Source organism: Hemibagrus wyckioides, linkage group LG15 (assembly GCF_019097595.1).
Source record: "Hemibagrus wyckioides isolate EC202008001 linkage group LG15, SWU_Hwy_1.0, whole genome shotgun sequence".
In the NCBI taxonomy this organism is placed as follows: domain Eukaryota; kingdom Metazoa; phylum Chordata; class Actinopteri; order Siluriformes; family Bagridae; genus Hemibagrus; species Hemibagrus wyckioides.
In genome coordinates this window covers 22,418,296-22,439,604 of record NC_080724.1, presented here as the reverse complement: position 1 = coordinate 22,439,604, position 21,309 = coordinate 22,418,296, and the positions used below count along the sequence as shown (strand labels likewise).

At 41.7% G+C, this 21,309-nt stretch overlaps 2 protein-coding genes across 2 annotated transcripts in view; one reads left to right on the top strand and one right to left on the bottom strand.

Annotated features, from left to right (window-relative positions):
- slc9a8 (solute carrier family 9 member 8) overlaps window positions 1–3,963 on the top strand; it is a 35,027-nt gene extending 31,064 nt beyond the window's left edge. The window contains exons 15-16 of the mRNA XM_058409583.1: window positions 870–1,016; window positions 1,498–3,963. Coding sequence (XP_058265566.1) covers window positions 870–1,016; window positions 1,498–1,611 — 261 coding nt within the window. The 3' untranslated portion in view covers window positions 1,612–3,963. The remainder of the gene's footprint in view (window positions 1–869; window positions 1,017–1,497) is intronic.
- A 1,561-nt stretch (window positions 3,964–5,524) lies between these two features.
- The window catches only part of opn7b (opsin 7, group member b), a 38,470-nt gene continuing 22,685 nt past the window's right edge, over window positions 5,525–21,309 (bottom strand). Inside the window, exons 2-6 of the mRNA XM_058409584.1 lie at window positions 17,596–17,680; window positions 10,558–10,720; window positions 9,914–10,041; window positions 8,061–8,395; window positions 5,525–7,120 (exon numbers count right to left, since the gene is read on the bottom strand). Of these exons, the coding sequence (XP_058265567.1) occupies window positions 6,668–7,120; window positions 8,061–8,395; window positions 9,914–10,041; window positions 10,558–10,720; window positions 17,596–17,680 (1,164 nt within the window). The 3' untranslated portion in view covers window positions 5,525–6,667. The remainder of the gene's footprint in view (window positions 7,121–8,060; window positions 8,396–9,913; window positions 10,042–10,557; window positions 10,721–17,595; window positions 17,681–21,309) is intronic.

The window sequence follows — 21,309 nt, the reverse complement described above, 5'->3', positions numbered from 1 at the left end:
TGCATGCTCCTCTCATTTCCATCACCACTCAGAGAAGACAAGCAGCTTTCCTGATCTGTGTTTCTTCTCTCCGTCTCACATTGGATCTCTTTGCATGACTGAAGATGTGACACATCCCTTGCTGCTTTCTTGAATCTCTCCTAGACTACACACTAGTCTTCAGGGACTGTTGGGGTGTGGCCTGAATCAAGGCTTGTTGCAACTGATTATTTGACTAATTGATCCTTACGATTATTTACGAAGCCTTTATTATTATTATTATTATTATTATTATTATTATTATTATTATTCTTTCTTCATGAAGCCCAGCTGAGGAGGTTGGGGTCAGAGCACAGGGCAGTTATGCTACACCACAGGGAGCAGGGAGGGTTAAAGGTCTTGCTCAACTGCCTAACAGTGAAGCTGGATAAACACTTGACCCACCACTGCCCCTGCACCGTTCTGGTCCAGATCGAGTCAGAGAGGCTCAGATGGAATAGTCACAGTAGCCAGTGAAAGCGAGCAGCGTCACCACCTGGATGTTGCGTACTTTTGCAGTTCACAAACACGGCAGCGCATCACACAACAACCCCTAACGGAGAACCCATAACGTTATCTCCGCCTGGATTTCACCCACATTCTGCAAAACACAACACATGCCAGAATAACCAACTGACCTCATGGACGGTCCTCCATATTTGTTTTTCTGTTAAAGTCACGTTTGATCACGCAAGTTTCTGTGAAACCTCGTATCTCCATCGTGACATGGTTACTACATGCAGCAGGCGTGTCTTCCTGGATAAACTCCAGTGCACATGTTCCTTCACATCAGTCTCTCTCTGTCTCTCCACCTTTCCCCCTCTCTGTCTGTCTGTTTGTCTGTCTCTCAGGGTAACACAGTAGAGTCGGAGCATCTCTCAGAGCTGACGGAGGAGGAGTACGAGGCTCAGATCGTACAGCGTCAGGACCTGAAGGGCTTCCTGTGGCTGGACGCTAAATACCTCAATCCCTTCTTCACTCGCAGACTCACACAGGAGGTGACTCAACCCTAAACCAACCAGTTAAACATCTACACCAGCAAGTAAACAAAAACCAGTAGAACTCTGTGTAGATCCTGGGAACGCCTCTGTCCTTTAGTCTAATCCTGACAAATGAAACGACTGTACGACTGAAAATTCTCTAAAATGTAGTGAAACTTCGAGTGTTTCAGTCATGTGACCTTGATGTGACCTTGATGTGACCTTGCTCAGATATCAGTATTGACAATCTCAGACACATTTAAAGTTTTCTCCTTTAACGCTGATGTAAAGTGAGAGCGCTCGACTGAAAAGCTCTGGAAATAAAAACATTACTCATGGAAGATGTGAGACAGGGGGTGGGGCTTCCAGAGGCGTGTCATTTAATATCCTTCCAGATTCATATGTTGGTTAGTGTATCTATCGGTGTTAAAACCCGTTCTAGTGGTGTGTTTCTGAGTGATAACTCAACTAACGTCTGGTGTGTGTGTGTGTGTGTCAGGATCTGCTGCACGGCCGAATCCAGATGAAGACTCTGACCAATAAGTGGTATGAGGAGGTGCGGCAAGGTCCGTCCGGCTCCGAGGACGAGGATGATGAAGCTGAACTACTCTGAACCTCACACACACACACACACACACACACACACACACACACACACACACACACACACTCTTCTACTGAGTGTGGTACATGGGCTGTACCACTGTACCAAGTCACTGGAACGTGCCAAAATCCCACAGAAGTGGGCGTGTCTGGGTGGAGTTAGATGGAGAGAAAGTTAACACTTTTTTATATTTATATTAAAAAAAAGGGAAGGATTTAAAAGAAATTTCAATAAGAAAGGAATTTCCACATGAAGGCAGTAGCCGCTTTATTTCTTTATGTTCTGGGGTTTTATAATGAAGTTGCTTTTTTTAAAATTGTAAATTACAATTGTAAATCTGGAATAAAGACAAATTTCCACACAAACACACACACACACACACACACACACCTACCTGCTGATGTAAAGCATACCTTTAAGGAGAATATTCAGAGAAATAGGATCAAGCATCATCTATTTCTTATTTATCTATAAACTAAATGAAAAATCGTGCATCCGCCATCCTGCTGTTGCTATAGAAACCACGACGTATTAGAAGGAGAACATTAACACAAATCCACACTGCTGTAAAGAAAAGGAATCAACGCCTTCTGACCAATCAGAGCCCGGATTTGGACTAGTGCGTGTGTGTGTGTGTGTTCTACTATAAACAGATTAGATTTGATGTTAAATTTCTCTTTATTCCAGATGTTTGTTTTGTGGTGTAAAAGGACGTTCTTGAATGTACGAGTGATGTGTTTTTTCTTCTGCTCGTTTATTTGATATTTATTTGTTTTCTGTTTAATCGTAAGAAATAACTGGAGATTTTCTGTTTGTTTCTTGTTGCTACTGAATCGTTTTAATGAGAAAAGCTGCAGAGAATGTAGGAGAAATTATTATTATTATTATTTTTGTTTATGAGAAACATGTTTATTAAAAATAAGCTAATATGTTGACGTTGTTTTAAACAGAACAGTGACATTATTATTCAGTGTGTTTATGAAGGTTACTGGAAAGAAAATTGTTCACTACATAAGGTCGGGGGGGGGTGCCTTAAAGAGAATTTATTTACAAATAATTAACAATGGGTGTGTCCAAAAATGAGGCAAAGTCAAAGTGATTTATATTTGTAGCAATAAAAAATTTACTGTCTATCCATATACACTATATTGCCAAAGTTTTGGGACGGCCGTCTGAATTATTGAGTTCAGGTGTTGTTTTTCAGGGGTTGGGCTCTGCCCCTTAGTTCCAGTTTGGGGATGAATTAGAGTGGAGACTGTGAGCCAGACCTTCTCCAACATCGTTGCCTGACCTCAGAAATGCGCTTCTAGAGGAATGGTCAAAAATTCCCATAAACACACTCCTAAACCTTGTGGAAAGCCTTCCCAGAGTTGAAGGCTGTTATAGCTGTAAAGGGTGGGACAACTCCAAATTACATTCATGTGCATGTAAAGGCAGACGTCCCAATACTTTTGGCCTGTCTCACAGTCTCCGCTCTAATTCATCCCAAAGGTGTTCTATGGGGTTGAGGTCAGGACTCTGTGCAGGTCAGTCAAGTTCCTCCACACCAAACTCACTCATCCATGTCCTTATGGACCTTGCTTTGGTCACTGGTGTGCAGTCATGTTGGAACAGGAAGGGGTCATCCCCAAACTGTTCCCACAAAGAGCATGAAATTGTAGCATTAAGAGTTCCTTTCACTGGAACTAAGGGGCGGAGCCCAACACCTGAAAAACAACACCTGAATTCAATGATCTGGAGGGGTGTCCCAATACTTCTGGAAATATAGTGTATTATCAAAGAAAAATAAATAACATTGATGTAAAAGTTTGCTTTTATTATAACCTAATAATTATATTATTAATCGCTAAAATTATTATTATTATTATTTTAGTATAATTGCTAGCTGTGAGCTGATTTTGCCTCGGATTTGGATTTTGTTTTTTATTTCAGTTTTTTTTATCCAGTTTTTTTTTTGGAAAGCTGGTATTTCTAGATAAACTATAAAACATGAGTTTTCCTTTCCCACATGGGGACCTAAACTTCTGCACTCCACTCAGTGTGCTGTATAAAAACTCTACAGATGAAGGAGAACAGACTTCACACACCCGGAGTTCGTGAGGTTAAAATAAATAAATAAATGAAGCCAAGTGGTTTTCATTGCCCGGATTTGTACTGAGTGTTAAAGCTTCTGTTTACGTCTAATCACATCGTCACGTCCGATCATCACGTGGCCGAGGGACGAGGAGAACACGGTGAACGTGAAACTGCTGATGAAGGAACTGCATTCCATTAGCGCTTTCAGTTTGGCTTTTCCTGCTCAGGAGAAACATTTCTGTTTTCTGAAATACTGTGACAGAAATAAATAAATTCATTACTAAACTTTCGTTTGTTTGTTGATCTTTTAATGTTTTTAATGTTTAATAAAGTCTGAAGTCCGGCACAGTTTAGAAACGCTCTTTATGTTCAGCGGCGTTTCAGTGAGTTATTATTAAACATGTGACAGCTAAGTGTTATTACATCACTAATCCTAAGAGCCAATCAGGATCGATATGCAAATGCAGACTGCAGTTTAGAGCAGAGTGAGAGCTGGAAACTGGACTCAGTATCGGTCAGAGTGTCTGGACATCTTACACAGTAACTGGGGGTGGGGGAGTTAATACCACAAACCTGAACATCTTTTAACTCTCCATCAGCTGTGTCTTTTTTTTTCATGCAATAAATTATTTTTGTTTATGTTTTTTTGAAAGAATAAATAAATAAATAAAATAATATGATAAAAAATAAATAAAAAAGTCACTGTCTTAACCAGAAATCTGAAAAGCTGGTTTTAATTTAAAAAATCATTTAAATTTTTTTTTGCTATTTGAATAATTTATATTTTATATAATAATAATAATAATAATAATAATATTTGTAAAGAGCTGTAACAACATCAACACCAGTGAATACAACAAGAAATCACATTATTTTATCTTATCTTTTTTTTATTTTTAAAGTAATTTCTAAGCCTTGGCTTTAAAAGTTTGGTTTCTTTCTGAACAGACAACATGGTTTTAATTCTGCTGGTGAAACTTTGGCTGTGATTATTATTATTATTCCTATCATTTATCCAGAGCTTTGTTTTAGAGATGAACCTGATCACTGACCCGAGTCCACAACGTCCATCACTAATGACTTTTAATCTTTTTCTCAGCAACTAAACCTGGCTGATTCCAGGCTGGACATGTGGTCAGATAACACCTCAGATCTTAGTGCACAGCCCAGTGCTCTTATTATGACGTGTCAGTTCTCACTTCCTGCTCCTGTCCTGCATGTTCAGTTGTTTTATGTGTCAAGCTGTTTGTGTTTCCTGTCCTGTGTGTCCAGTTGTTTTGTGTTTCCTGTCCTGTGTGTCCAGCTGTTCTGTCCTCTCTCCTGTGTGTCCAATTGTTTTGTGTTTCCTGTCCTGTGTGTCCAGCTGTTCTCTGTACCCTGTCCTGTGTATTCAGCTGTTTTGTCCCTTGTCCTGTGTGTCCAGCTGTTTTGTGTCCCCAGCCCTCCAGCTGACACGCCCATAAACTGACATGCCCACATACTGACACACACTCCAACTAACATGCCATCCAGTTGACACCCCCCTCCAACTGACACGCTCTCTATAGCTGACACGCCTTTCAACTGACGCCCTCTAGTTGACACGCCTTTCAACTGACGCCCTCTAGTTGACACGCCTTTCAACTGACGCCCTCTAGTTGACACGCCTTTCAACTGACGCCCTCTAGTTGACACGCCTTTCAACTGACGCCCTCTAGTTGACACGCCTTTCAACTGACGCCCTCTAGTTGACACGCCTTTCAACTGACGCCCTCTAGTTGACACGCCTTTCAACTGACGCCCTCTAGTTGACACGCCTTTCAACTGACGCCCTCTAGTTGACACGCCTTTCAACTGACGCCCTCTAGTTGACACGCCTTTCAACTGACGCCCTCTAGTTGACACGCCTTTCAACTGACGCCCTCTAGTTGACACGCCTTTCAACTGATGCCCTCTAGCTGACACGCCTTTCAACTGACAACGCCTTTCAACTGTTCTGTGTTAGTTCCTGGTTTAAACCTTTGTTTGTTTCCTGGTGTTTGAGTACAGTTCAGCTCTGGACACACAATTCATGAATTTCTCATCACCACCACACTGAGTAAGTGCTCTCCTGATACATTACAGAAGACTGAGACGTGAAACATCACGTGAACAAACTGTCTGATTAATAACTGAGATGAAACAGCTGAACACAATCATCGACAAAAAACAACCAGGAAATAGACAATAAAACCGGAGTCTGAGGATGAATGAGGACACTCAGGTGTGAGACAGGAGGCTTTTACCCATCGCAATTTCACACACATCATCATCATTACTGCAAAAACACAAGAGCAAAGGACAAGATCTGATGATTCACACAAAACTGGAAAAATTGATAGAAAGTGAGAATAAAGAGAAACAACTGCACAATAAATTGATTTCAGGAAACACGTGTTTGTGTTATAGATAATTGTGGTTCTGTCACGATAAATAAATCCGATCTGAGGAAAAAATCTGAATATCATGTAGCGTGAATGTAGCTAGCATGTTCTGAAGCTGTTTACATTAACTTTCTAATTTAAGACGAAGTTTCCATCCTGATTTAGAGTCAGGTAATCAGGCCCAGCGTTCTTTTATTTTTGGTTTGGTTTTGTTCCATATTTTATTTATTTAACGTTGGGCTTCATAAGAAAATTAAAATAAACCACTAAACCACTGCACAGGAATATTAAAGATATAAATATTTGATTTGAGGCTTGACTGAGAAATTGTTCACGCAGATTTCTTCTGGGTTGCCAGATTAATACCGGATCCTTTGCTGGTTCTGGACTTGGTTTGGATTTGAGTACGTGGAAGTGTTTCTACAGCAGCTTGTACATTTCCAGAGCCGTGGATTAATCACGGAACAACAAGCTGAACAAGATCCTGTCTGAGGTTCCTCTGAGGTTCTGCTTCTTCTTCTTCACATTATTTGAGGCTTTCTGTTTCTGTGGCAACATGAAGGAAGTGTTCAGGATATGTCTGGGTTCTAAAGGAAGTCGCTGTGCACCTCGTTGGACAGCTGACTGACCGCGACCTCGCTGTGTGTGCAGGCGGTCAGCATCAGGACCGTTCTCTGAGGCGTGATGTCCAAGCTGTGACCAGATGTGTGGTCCAGGCAGGTCCGGCAAGTTCGCTGGCTTTTCTGAAGTCCACTAGAGTTGTGAGCGGAATGGAAGTTTTCCTTATCTGCATTTTTCCGCACCGTCTCCGGCCGGCGCAGACACGAGCACCTGGTCCGTCTGCGAAGGGACCTGCGGAAGTTGGGCTTGAAGCCCAGGTAGACCAGCGGGTTGTAAAGGGTGGAGGATTTGGCAAACACCGCCGCCAAGGCGAATACGATTGGAGGAACTGCGTCCGGATTCACGAAGGCAGCCCACATGGATACAGCCGCGTATGGACTCCACGCTAGGAGGAAACCGACACATACGGCTACAGAGAGCTGAGGAGAGAAAGAACAACAATCTAAATATAACCTAAAATATACATGTGAAACATCTGAAACCTCGTCCAGAGGAACGTTTAATGAACTTTTTTCCTGGAATTATGAAACTCTGCTCTGAAGCTTTTTCAGCGTTAACTCCACATCACTGTGATAAACGGGTACAGCGTGAAACAATGAGCTGTTAGAACATTATGGCTGGTTGCTTAGCAACAGACAACCAATCAGGAAGTGAACAGAGCTTCAGCCTCATATCAGGTGAAAAGCAGGAGATAGCTGAACAACACTGAACAAAAATGCCTCAAGTCGGATGGTGAAACACCGGGAACATCTCAACTTAAAAAGAGCTAAAAGAGATGATGAAGCTGTGAAAGATAACAGAACCTGCTCGAGATCTGAAGACCAGAACCATTTTTTTTCCCTCACTGATGTGAAAGCGTGAGACGAGTCGTTCTTTAAAGCTGGATTTCTCCAATCAGGACTGCTGATGCTGTGAATATGTAAGGAAGCAGAAGACTGCAGCAGGGTTCAGGAATGTAGAGTGTGAAGAGTCAGATCATGAAGATCCTCAGGATTCAGTCTTAACCCCGGGTTAATATAATTACCCAGGATTCCCTGTAGTTGGGGTTTCCAAGCAACTATTTTGGGTGTGGAAAGCCAACAGGGTCAAAAACGTTTGATTAATGAAATTGATTTGTTTCTTTTCACAGCAGAAACCCAAAGTGAAAACACTCAACTGTGATCACAATAAATCCTTAACAAACTCTTCCCTCATTACACCCAACATATCCACACACCCTCATTCCCTACAGTCTACAGAATACACATTTCAGCACTACGGTCTCTCACAATTATGGAGCTCAGTCTAAAATACTACACTGAATTTATTCCACATGGACAAACACGACCTCGAGACTCCCAGACAGTCTGAGGGTCCCACCTTGATGACACGAGATTGCGCATCCACGATCTTGTTCTGCTGAGACACGTGCTGCCGGAGAGCCTGTCGCGAGCCGCGCACCGTCACCAGGATGAAGGCGTAGGAGAGGAAGATGATGGTGCAAGGCACGATGTAGCAGAAGAAGAAGAGGCATATGATGTAGGACATGGCGAGGAAGCTGTGGTGAGGAGCGAACCAGTCGATGCAGCAGGCCGTGCCGTACGGCTCGTAGCCATACTGACCCCAGCCTGACAGAGGACCCACGGCGAAGATGGTGGAGTAGCACCACACCCCGAGCACCAACACCACGGCATGGGATGAGGAGAACTTGTTCCCTGTTATGGACCAGAGACACAGATTAGTGTCTAGAACATGTTAGCAAGCATATCTACTTCCTTTATTAGCATTATACATACAGAATAAAACTAATGGAGTTATAGGAAAATAAATCATTCCTATGTTCCTGTGTTTTGTTCCTCTTGTATTATGGCTAGTTTCTGTGGTACAAGAGGAACAAAACACCGTCACAGGACTCACCTCACTCACGTTCCAGCAGCTACGTTATAAACATTCGTTCCCTCACCAGCCTCCCTCTAATAAATTCTCTTTCATTAAAATCTATAAACTTCTCTGTCCTCCAGCGCTGACACTGGAGACTCCTTCCATAATCACACATATTCCATATAAATACACCATATTTCCATCCATACAGAGACTCATCCACTGTACGTGTCCCTCCGGTTTTTTTTTTTTGGTTTTTTTTTAAAGGATGTAATTTTTGTCTCGTCACAGGATTTCCAGGTTCAAGACAAAAATCATGTACATGAAAGAGCCTCACACTTTACCCCCACCCAAACCACTCTGATACATGGATCACGCTCTGTAGGGACAGGGACAAAATAATGCCCAGAGACATCAGTGAGGAAGAAGAGGATGATGATGATGATGATGAAGAAAAAGAACAAGTAGGGGAAGAAGGAGAGGGAAAAAAAGAAGAAGAAAAAGAAGAATAAGAAGAAGAAATAGAGAAATAAAGAAAGAAAGAAAGAAAGAAAGAAAGAAAGAAAGAAAGAAAGAAAGAAAGAAAGAAAGAAAGAAAAAGAAGAAGAAGAAGAAGAAGAAGAAGAGAAAGAAGAAGAAAAAGAAAGAAGGAGAGAAAAAAGAAGAAGAAGAAGAAGAAGAAGAAGAAGAAGAAGAAGAAGAAGAGAAAAAAGTAGAGGAAGAAGAAGAAGAGAAAGAAGAAGAAGGAAAAGAAAGGAGAGAAAAAAGAAGAAGAAAAAGAAGGAGAAGAACAAGTAGAGGAAGAAGGAGAGTAAGAGAAAGAAAGAAGAAGAAGAAGAAGATGTAATGAAGAAAGGAAACTAAGAAGAGGAGGAAGAGAAAGAAGAAAAATTGGAGAAAGAAAAGGAAGAAGAAAAAGAGAAAGAAGAAGAAGAAGAAATGGAGAAAGAAAAGGAAGAGGAAGAAATATTTCCTTGTTCTAATATGTTATTGTTTCTATGGTAACAAGATAAAAATTATGGCAGTAGTATACAGTACAGTCCTACAGACAAACTGCTTTGTTGGATAACTTTTAATGCAACTATAAACAGATAAAAAACACGACATCATTCTTTAACAAAATGTTAAGTGTTAAGTCTCGCATAAATGTGTGATGACCACACTGTGGATTAAAACACAAATCTGAAAATCTGTGGAACTGGCAACCCTGACCTGAGGATTTAACTGGTCAAACTTATCGTTATTGATTTAACGAACCGGTCAGTTCAGCTACGAGCTCGTCTCACAGCGAGGCTTCAGCACCAGGAAGGAGGTATTTCACACAGAGTCATCAGTTCTGTAGAAGAATTTACCGTAGTTCGGACAGCAGACTTTAATCCAGCAGACGGAGGACAGGACAGTCAGATTACTGAGACTGCACAGGCCAAAGAGGACACCACAGAATGCATAACACACACACACTGATTCAGTGAAGAGCCATCTACAGAGAGAGAGAGAGAGAGAGAGAGAGAGAGTGGGGGGGAGTGGGAAAGTGGGGGGAGAGAGGGGAGGCAAACAGAGATGGAAAAAGAGAGGAAGAGAGATGGAGAGAGAGAAAGAGAGAGGGAGGGAGAGGAGAGGGGCGGATAGAAGGGGGAGGGGGGAAGAAGGAGCAGTAAAGAGGGGAAAAGTGAAAGGGGGAGAGTGGGGAGTGAAAGTGGGAAAGAGGGAGGGAAGAGAGTGAGAGAGAAAGAAAGAAAAATGGAAAGAGAGAGAGTGAAAAAGGGAAAAAGAGGGAAAGAGAGAGTGAGATTATCTGAAAACAGTACTGTGGAGAAAACGTGACAGAGTGAAAAACACAAACTTCACTGCAGTGTTCTTATTTCACTTTATCACTTTAATAATAACACAATCAGAAGTTTTTCAAGAATTAAAGTCTTTCTCTCTCTCTTTCTCTCTCAGGTTCTAAACCCGACAGATGAAGGGATGAGATGTGTCTTCAGGAGAGAAATCTCACCTGTGAGAGAAAGCGGAGGAGATGGCGAAGGGGAAGAGAGAGATGGTCATGCCCAGGTCACTGATGGAGAGATTGACGATGAAAAACTCGGCTGGTTTCAGAGACGCCTTCTTCTGATAGGCAACAACCAGCAGGAGTGTGTTCCCTATCAGAGAGAACACACCTGAAACAGGAGAGAGAGACAGAGAGAGAGAGAGAGAGACAGAGAGAGAGAGAGAGAGAGAGAGAGAGACTTTGACTTTGACGATCCTTTATTTACACCAGTCACATTATACAGTAAAGTGCGAGTGATTCAGCGGATAAATAAATAAACAGAAAGATGAATAATAAATACATAAATATTATTAAAACCCATTTAAAAAAATTAGGGAGATTGGAATTTTTTAAAACAGCAGCGTTGTTACATAAAAAAATGATTTGCACTTTGAAATGTTTCAGTGTAAAAGGGTATTAAAAAATAGTTCACTCTTATAGCACCATTTCAGTATAAAAGTGTTTAGATCATTCACTGATTTAAAAAAAATTAACTCAATTTTAACTCGGGCTTTCACTAAAGCCCTGAATACAGAAGCGGGACTGATCACTCGTCTCTTCTCCACTTGGTTTTTGAGAGTTATGTGCATTTTCGCTTCACCTACAATAAAATTGATCAGTTCCCATTTCTGTTTTTTTGTTTGTTGGTGTCCAGCACCAAAAATAAAACGTACCTGAGTCCACTTTTCACCAAACAGATTAAAAATTGTATCCAGCAGCTCAAACAGAGGGTTAAGTCTTTAACATTCTGAGTAACAGTGAAACACGGTTTGACCCCCACTGCACCATGTAAAATTCTCCACTGTAGGTCACCAGCTCTTTTCCTAAGCGGCATTTTATAAAACACCCTCCATACCGGCTTAATGTCATCTAAAACCCCGAGTGTCTTCCTCCACACTGTATCCACCCGCCTGTCAGGTTGTCTTTTATTCATCACTTTTACACAACATTTGTAAATTTCTTTCCCTTTTGCTTCATAAATTGGTAACACATGTTCTTTTTCTGCATCAAGATAAATGCCCTCATATCCATTTAAGTTGGGTAAAAGCTCAAGTTCAGGAAAGGGGTCACGTTTGTCTGGTGTTTCTGTTCCATCATGATATTCTTTTATCAAGTTCAGCTCATCCTCTGACAGTTTGTTGATCCTTCTTTTTATGATGTCGTCTGCATGCCGTAGTGACCTCAGGCCGAGTTCCTCTGCCACTGCTCTCGTGTCCTTGAACTCTGGGCCTGCAGTGTCCACTAGTCTCTTGAGTGTTGTGAACTTTTTGATTGTGTGATGCATGTAATACCTGGTGAACTGTCCTTAATGTCCATACGTCCTCCTCCAACTAAAGGCTCTTCCAGGAGCCAATGCAGAGAGACGGCAGGGCCTTGAGATCCACGTTTAAACAGAGTCCATGCTTTAAAACAGTTGGGTCCATTAGAAATAAGGTGCAATCGCAATCAAAGTCGTTAACTCCTCTTAAAATAAAACCAGTGATATCTCCCCAAACCAGGAATTCAGAGCTAGACAAGTATTTTTGTATGGTCTGAAAACGGAAGGTTGTGGTTCTACTTCTGACATCCACCAGTCCTTGACCTCCTTCTTCTTTGGGGAGAAATAAAACACTCTTTGGAACCCAGTGCAGTTTATCCCACACAAAATTAACCAGTAGAGCTTGCACCTTCTCAATCAACCCAGTAGGGGGCTCTAGGCAAGCTAGGCGATGCCACAGCATTGATGCCACTAGGTTATTAACCACTAGTACCCTCCCCCTGAGGGACATATTTGGTTTAAGCCATTCCCATTTTTTTAGTTTACCTTCTATTTTTTCTTTGATTCCTTTCCAATTTTTCTTTTCTTCATTTAAGTAAATGCCCAGGTATTTAAATTCTCCTTTTTTCCCATTCTAGCCCACCTGGTAACTTCAGCAGACCTTGGGACCAGTGTCCTATTGCTATTGCCTCGCTTTTTTTCCAGTTGGATCTAGAGGAAGACACCAGACCAAAATCAAAAACCACCTTTTCTAAAATCTCAATCTCAGTTTGATTTTGTACTAAAATCATGACATCATCAGCATAGGCAGATAAAACATGTGGAACAGTAAAACCATTTAAGGAAGCTCGTAGTCTGTGTAAAAAAGGTTCAATCGAAAGAGTGTATAATAAACCTGATAAAGAACACCCTTGTCTTATTCCCCTCTGTACCTTAAAAGGAGCACTTAACCCTCCGTTGATCTTGAGTACACTTTCCACATCCTGGTACATCACCTTCATCATTTCTGTAAGACTCGGGCTGAGACCAAACGCCTCCAGGGTCTTCCAGAGGTATTGATGCTCAACCCTGTCAAAAGCTTTTTCCTGGTCCAGTGAAATCAGACCAAGATCGACTGCCAATGACCTGGAGACGTCCAAAACGTCCCGAATCAAAGAAACATTGTCAATGATGGACCTATTGGGCACACAGTATGTTTGGTCTGGGTGGATTACTCAGTCCATGATGTCTCTGAGACGGTTAGCCAGCGCCTTAGACATGATTTTGTAGTCCGTACACAGCAGTGACACTGGACGCCAGTGCCTGATGTCCTGGAGATCTCCTTTCTTGGGGAGAAGTGTAATCACTGTCCTCCAGCTGCTCAGGGGTAGACACCTTTCCCTGCAGCTTTCCTCAAGGACCTCCAGCAGATCTTGCCCCAGCTCTTTCCAGAAGAACTTGTAGAATTCCACTGGCAGGCCGTCAATTCCAGGTGCTTTTCCTCCTGGCATGGTTTTCACCTCAGCCTGCAGTTCCTCCAGAACCAGTGGACCTTCTAGTGCTGCATTATCCTCTGAGGAAACTTTTGGAAGTCCCCTGTAGAAGGTGTCTAGCAGCTCTTTGTTGTCTCTGTGTTCAATCCTGTACAGGCCTTGATAACAGTTCGCGGCATACCGTTGGATCTCATTGGTGTGTGTTATATATTGTCCATTTCCTGTGTGTAGTGTGTGTATGTATCTACTCTGACCATTCTTTTTCTCCAGTCCAAAGAAGTACTTTGATGGAGCATCCATTTCATTAGCTCCATTGAATCTGGACCGGATGAGAGCACCTTGCGCTTTTGTACCCAATAGATCCCCCATTAACGCCTTTTTCGCTTTGAGTTCCTCAACATGCCTTCTATCTCCTGTGGAATCGGCTAAAGCCTGGAGTTCCACTATTCCTATCTCCAGGTCTTTTAACGACCTGGTGATGTCCCTTGTGATGTTGACAGTGTACTCACGACAGAGCTGCTGGATTAAAACTTTGCCATAGTCCCACCATTGTCTACGGGAGGAGAATAAAAGTTTTTCATTTTTAAAAGAGGTCCAAAAGAATCTAAAAGCCTCAGTAAAATCATCATCATCCAGTAAGGAAACGTTAAAATGCCAGTACGCACTTCTGTGTTTCAGATTTGCAATAAAAACTCTACATCTGACTAACGAATGGTCTGAGAAGCTAACAGGCGTTATTTCGCTAGCTTTAAAAACATTAAAATTATGTTTGAAGCAGTAAAACCTGTCTAACCTAGCTAATGAAATAATTATTAAATAAATAATTATCTCTAAAATGTGCCCATGTGTACTGTCTTTTAGTTCCATGTAGTCTTCTCCAAATGTCTACCAGATCATGAGTTTTTATGAGATGTGTTAATGTGTTCTTGGATGCTGCATGAGGTTCTCTGTGGTTCCTATCTACTGAGTCGTCTTGTGTACAGTTAAAATCTCCCCCAATAAATAAATAATCGTTTGGATCACAGCTGGTTAAAAGTTCACTTAGTTCGTTTAAAAATAAAACTCTTTCAGGACCTCTGGTTGGGGCATATACACTATATTGCTAAAAGTATTCACTCACCTGCCTTGACTCGCATATGAACTTAAGTGACGTCCCATTCCTAATCCATAGGGTTCAATATGACGTCGGTCCACCCTTTGCAGCTATAACAGCTTCAACTCTTCTGGGAAGGCTGTCCACAAGGTTTAGGAGTGTGTTTATGGGAATTTTTGACCATTCTTCCAGAAGCGCATTTGTGAGGTCACACACTGATGTTGGACGAGAAGGCCTGGCTCTCAGTCTCCGCTCTAATTCATCCCAAAGGTGTTCTATCGGGTTGAGGTCAGGACTCTGTGCAGGCCAGTCAAGTTCATCCACACCAGACTCTGTCATCCATGTCTTTATGGACCTTGCTTTGGTCACTGGTGCACAGTCATGTTGGAAGAGGAAGGGGCCAGCTCCAAACTGTTCCCACAAAGTTGGGAGCATGGAATTGTCCAAAATGTCTTGGTATGCTGAAGCATTCAGAGTTCCTTTCACTGGAACTAAGGGGCCAAGCCCAGCTCCTGAAAAACAACCCCACACCATAATCCCCCCTCCACCAAACTTTACACTTGGCACAATGCAGTCAGACAAGTACCGTTCTCCTGGCAACCGCCAAACCCAGACTCGTCCATCAGATTGCCAGATGGAGAAGCGTGATTCGTCACTCCAGAGAACGCGTCTCCACTGCTCTAGAGTCCAGTGGCGGCGTGCTTTACACCACTGCATCCGACGCTTTGCATTGCACTTGGTGATGTATGGCTTGGATGCAGCTGCTCGGCCATGGAAACCCATTCCATGAAGCTCTCTGCGCACTGTTCTTGAGCTAATCTGAAGGCCACATGAAGTTTGGAGGTCTGTAGCGATTGACTCTGCAGAAAGTTGGCGACCTCTTCGCACTATGCGCCTCAGCATCCGCTGACCCCGCTCCGTCAGTTTACGTGGCCTACCACTTCGTGGCTGAGTTGCTGTCGTTCCCAAACACTTCCACGTTCTTATAATACAGCTGACAGTTGACTGTGGAATATTTAGGAGCGAGGAAATTTCACGACTGGATTTGTTGCACAGGTGGCATCCTATCACAGTTCCACGCTGGAATTCACTGAGCTCCTGAGAGCGACCCATTCTTTCACAAATGTTTGTAAAAACAGTCTGCATGCCTAGGTGCTTGATTTTATACACTTGTGGCCATGGAAGTGATTGGAACACCTGATTCTGATTATTTGGATGGGTGAGCGAATACTTTTGGCAATATAGTGTACATTGATTAGTGTCAGGTTAAAAAGCTCATATTTTGCATTAATTAAAAGTAACCTGCCAGCGATCACTTCCTGTTTGATATAAGACTCAGGTACAAAATGCTTAGCAAACAGAACACCGACTCCTGCACTGAGCTCTCCAAACTCAAAACTACTTCCCCTTCCCATTCTAACTTCCATTTAGACTCATAGTCTTTGTCACAGTGATTTTCCTGCATGAACATTACATCAGTTTTCTTTAATTTAATTAGATCAAAGAGTTCTGCCCGTTTTCTAACATCCCTTCCTCCCCTTATATTTAAGGAAGTAATGTTGAAATCCGTCATGAAAAAAATAAAGAGAAAAAGAGAAAAGTAATCCCCATCAGTTCCAGGCTGTAGTTTATACACTCTCCTCGTCTCCCTGTACCAGACCTTGCCTTGTTCTTGTCACAAACTTTTTGAGTCTATAAACCTCCTGATCTGTGAAGTTCTTGTTTTTTGTCTTTATTATGGTAATTGCAGATTCCACAAAGTTGAGTTTATTTGGGAAGTATTGTTCTATTTTGACTCCCTTCATGTTTTTTTGTTTTTTGGAGAAACTGTTGATTTCTTTATCCTTGTATGTTTCTGTTTTCTCTTTAACGGTCTCTTGGTCCTCATCACTGTCTGTTTCTGTATTGGTCTCTGGGTTACTGCTCGAATCTGTCTCGGTTTTTTTATCAGCTGTGATCTGCTTTTCATTTTTTGTTTCGACTGGACCTTTCTTTCTGGATTGAGCTCCACTGCTTCCTAGTTTTAGCTTTCTCTTTGACCTGACCGGAGTAAACTCACTGTCATCTGTCATGGCCATGTCTGTTCTTTCGTACTCATCAATGTTTTGGCTGTTATTTAACTGTGCGTTATTTTCAGTGTTTTTATTCATGTTACCTTGTGATTTTTTGATTTCTGTCTCTGTATGATTTATTTCTGACTCAGTGTTTTTTCCCCCTTCTTGACTTTCCATGGTTGGTTCCTGCTGTTTGTTTTCTTCCTGACCCTCTGTTTGTGTGTTATCCTCTCCACTGACCTGGTTGTCTTCAGCTTGTACCTTATCCTGACTATTCTCCTGTACTGTTTCTGTCTCCTGTTCACCTGCTGCCTGTACTTCGGGGCAGTTCCTAGCTAGGTGCCCCTCCTGACCACACCCGAAACACTTCAAACTTCCAGAAGTTGCATAAATAGTGTATTCTTCTCCATCTAGCTTAACTTTAAAAACAACATTGAGGTCTTCATCTCTGTTGTTGAGAACTATGAAAGCCTGTCGTCTATAGGAGAAGATATGCCTGAGCTCGGGGTCTTTGCAGCCTGTCGGTATCATTTTAATAGGAGAAACTACTTTACCGTACCTGGACAACAGTGAACAGAGATCTTTATCATCAATGAAGGGGGGACATTAAACAGGATCACACGTTTAGCGGGGGTGCTAAGGGGAGAAACTTTCATCAAGGTCCCTTTTATAACAACGTCCTCCAAAACCACAGTCTCAGCTTTCTGAACCTCGTCCACAAACATGACCACAGCCTTATTCATCCTCACGGCAGTAACAATGCTCTTCACCCCGCCGCAGCGCATTCCTCCACCGCACACACACACACAATAATCCACTACTCAACACTCACGCTCTTTACACACCATACAATACAACGAGTATAGCAAAAAAAAGATGCACGCTCCGTCCACGCTCACACACTCACTCACTCATGCATGTGCAGAGAGAGAGAGAGAGAGAGAGAGAGAGAGAGAGAGAGAAAGAAAGAAGAAAGAAAGAAAGAAAGAAAGAAAGACAAAGAATGGAGAGAAACAAGGACATAAAAAATATTAAATAAATGACAAAAGAATGAAAGAAATAAAGATAGAAAGACACAATAAAAAAACAAAAAGATTTGTAGCAGAGCTTGTGTGTGCGTGTGTTTACCGAATATGGTGTAGGTCATCCCCAAAAGAAAGTCATGCTCTTTAGATATCTTGGAAATTAAGGAGGTTTCAGAGGCATTTCCCATCTGTAGAGAGAGAGAGAGAGAGAGAGAGAGAGAGAGAGAGAGAGAGAGAGAGAGAGAGAGAGAGAGACTTTTTTTGACTTTTTACACATCTTTATTTATACAAGTCACATATATAATTCACAGTGACTTAATAAATAAATAGATAGATAAATAAATTAAAACATTAAAATAATGTCAATAAATTAGTTTAGACATGAGTGATTAGTTTAGCTCTGCTGCAAAGTTAAGTTTCCCTTCTGCAACAGAGCACAAAGCATTCTCCCAACACCACACACATCTAAACACATCCAACTCATTCATACTCTTGTAAAAGTTAAAATCAATTAAAATTCTTGACTTTATCAGCCTTTCCAGGATTCTTATTGCTTCACAGTCAGTATTTTGTGCAATTCAGTTTTTCCGGCTTAGATATATCGCCATTTTGGCCTGACCAAAGATAAAATTGATCAGTTGGCACCTGAACCGGTGTTTCCTGACAAACTTAAAAACAAAAATAAAACACTGAAAAGTAAAAACAACATTAAAAGCCCTTAAAATGCTCCGTAAAAACACAAACAGTGACTGTAACCTGGAGCAGTGAATAAAAGCATGAAAAACTGTTTCTCTCTGTGAACAAAAAGGACAATCATGTGCAATATCAGGGTTTAAAACAGAAATAAAAGAGTTCACAGAGATAATACAGTGTAAAATCCTCCACTGGAGGTCAGCAGCTTTTTTAGTTAACGGTGGTTTATACAGTGCGTCCACTCTGGTTTAAAATCATCAGTAAAACCATGTACACTTCTCCATGGGGTGTCCACCCTCCCACTCAGCTTCTTCTTATTTAAAACCTTTACACACTCTCTGTAGAGCAGCTTCCCCGACACTGACCCAAAGTCCATCTCCCCTTCGCCCCGGCACTCCAGGAGGGGGCCTGCACACCCGTCGAGGTCAGGAGCGATGTTCAGCTGGGGAAAGGGTTCGTCCTCTGTAGGACCAGTGAGTAGTCCATCAGCTGAACACGCTCCTCTGATGTTAGTGCAGATCTCCAGCGGTGTAGGAGCTGATTGACAACACGCAACAGGTTGTTGATGACGCTTCCACCTGCTCAGTCTGCCCTTCACATTTTCTACAGAGCCTTCCCAATTTTTGTTTAAAAACTCATTGTTCCCCAGGTAGACACCCAAATGTTTAAAACCACCTCTTTTCCACGCTAAGCCTCCTGGTAGTGACGGTTGCCCACCTCCCCACTCCCCAACTAAAATGGCTTCACTCTTTGACCAGTTAACTTTGGCAGAGGATAAAATCTGAAAGTCATTTAAAATATCAGTTAAAACATTGACATCATTCTGTGTGTTTATCATCACTACCAGATCATCTGCATAGGCTGATAAACATGTTGAGGCATTAGCATGTGGAATATAAAAGCCAGAGAGAAGACTTCTTAACTTATTTAAAAGAGGTTCAATAGGGGAGTCACGTGATGACAAGTTGGGAAATGGCAGCACGCTAGAGTACGGCTCTGGATACCCACCATTAATTTGATCATTTAGTATACCTGCTTCGCAAATTCAAACAAATTTCGACTGATAACTCACTTTTTACTTAAAATAAACGACAAGCGAAAAGATGACATCTTCCAAGCAACCAATTCGAGGGGTTCAAACATGCTTGAAAACAACGAGCCCAGAAGCTAACGAGTCAAGTAATCAAAACCCAAAGTTGGAAGATCTTTTTACTGAAATTAGCAAGATGAACGCTACTTTGCAGGGAGTAGCAAATGATGTGACTTCTATTAAAGCGACAACTACAGAACTTAAAGATGCGATTAGTTCGGTACAGGCTAGACTCGACGAAGCTGAGAATCGTATTTCGCATGTAGAAGATGTGTCGAATCGTTTGACTGGTGACAATGAGAAAATGGTGAAACTTGTGAACGAGCTCTGGAATAAAACCGAGGATTTGGAAAATCCTAGCAGACGGAATAATATCAAAATAGTCAGCCTTAAAGAGGGGAAAGAAGCAGGATACGAAATGCATGAGTATGTACTAAAGATCCTGTCAGAGGGGTTCGGGTTGACTGGACCGATGTTTGAGATAGAGCGCAGCCACCGGAGCTTCGGACCTAAGCCTAACGATGATCAACGTCCCCGGGTCGTGTTGGTGAACTTTTTTGCGCTATACTGCGAGAGAAAGAGTCCTGGCTGAAGCGAAAAAGAGCAAAGGATTACAATGGGAGGAATGCAAACTGTCCTTTTTTGAGGACATGTCGAGGGAGAGAGCAATGATGAGGAAAAAATTCTCCGCAGTGAAGAAGTTACTCTGGGACCGCAAGGTTCGACATACCTTGGCTCATCCAGCGACACTTAAATTTACTTGGAAGAGGAAAAAGCAAAGTTTCACGGATCACATGGAAGCTGAAAGATATATAAAGGAGCACATCCAACTACACAGAGGTGATAAGTAAATCACTGTAAGTCGAAGCATTATAATAATTGGTTCAGAAGGTGGGTCCGGGAAAGCTGTGGGGTCTGTCTTCCTGAGTTAGCGAGTGCGCTGACTGCGAGCATCATGGACCAAAATGTTACACCCACGAGTGGGATCGCTGCCCCTTAAGGGCAATGTTTTGAGTTCCTATTTTTCTTTTTTATTTGTGTTCTATGTATGTTTTTCAAGGTTCTATTGCACAAAAATGTTGGAAGTTTGACTGTTGGTTTTCTATCAGAAATGACTGTGGATATAATACCAGTTTTAATGTCCAAGGGTTATTTATTATTTTTATCTGGAACACAACAGTGAATCTGCTTTTAAGCACAAGAGGTGCACAGTATCATACTTTATCAGTGTGTAATGGATAGATAAGTTGTAAATATCATAACTTGGAATATAAATGGCCGTGGGTCACCCTGTTAAAAGGAAATACTTACATACCTTAAGATTAGAAAAGCTGATATTGCTTTTTTTGCAAGAAACACATTTTAAGGACGAAAGGGAAGCCCTGAAATTGAGACGTGACTGGGTCGGACATGTTTTTCATAATTCGGTATCAAGCAAGAGGAGTGGAGTGGTCATACTAGTGAGGAAAAAAATACAGTTTGTATTAATGAATCAATATAAAGACAAGGAGGGCCGTATACTTTGCATAGAAGCGAAGCTCAATGATGTTCAAGTAGTGCTGTGTAATATATATGCGCCAAATAGGGAGGAGCCCGAATTCTTTTATGAGGTAAACAAAATTTTTGCTAACCTTGAGGGATATGTTATACTTGGAGGTGACTTTAATCAAACTATGGATAGCATCCTGGACAAAAGTCCAAAGAACATCAGACCTAGCCCCAGAGATAGGGCTGCTATTCATGCTCTGAAGGATGACCATGGACTAACAGATATTTGGAGACTGGTTAACCCACGAGAAAGGGAATACACGTTTTCTCAAATTGTCATAAGTCCTTTTCAAGAATTGATTATTTTCTGATCTCCGACTCGTTAATTGACTCTGTTTTCAACTGTATTATTGGAGTTATATCATTGACTGATCATGCACAGGTGGAGATAAAATTAGAAATAAAGATTGATTATAAGAAAAGAGGGAGGTGGAGACTAAATACTTTTATTTTGGAGGATAAGGTTTTTGTAAATTCACTACAGGA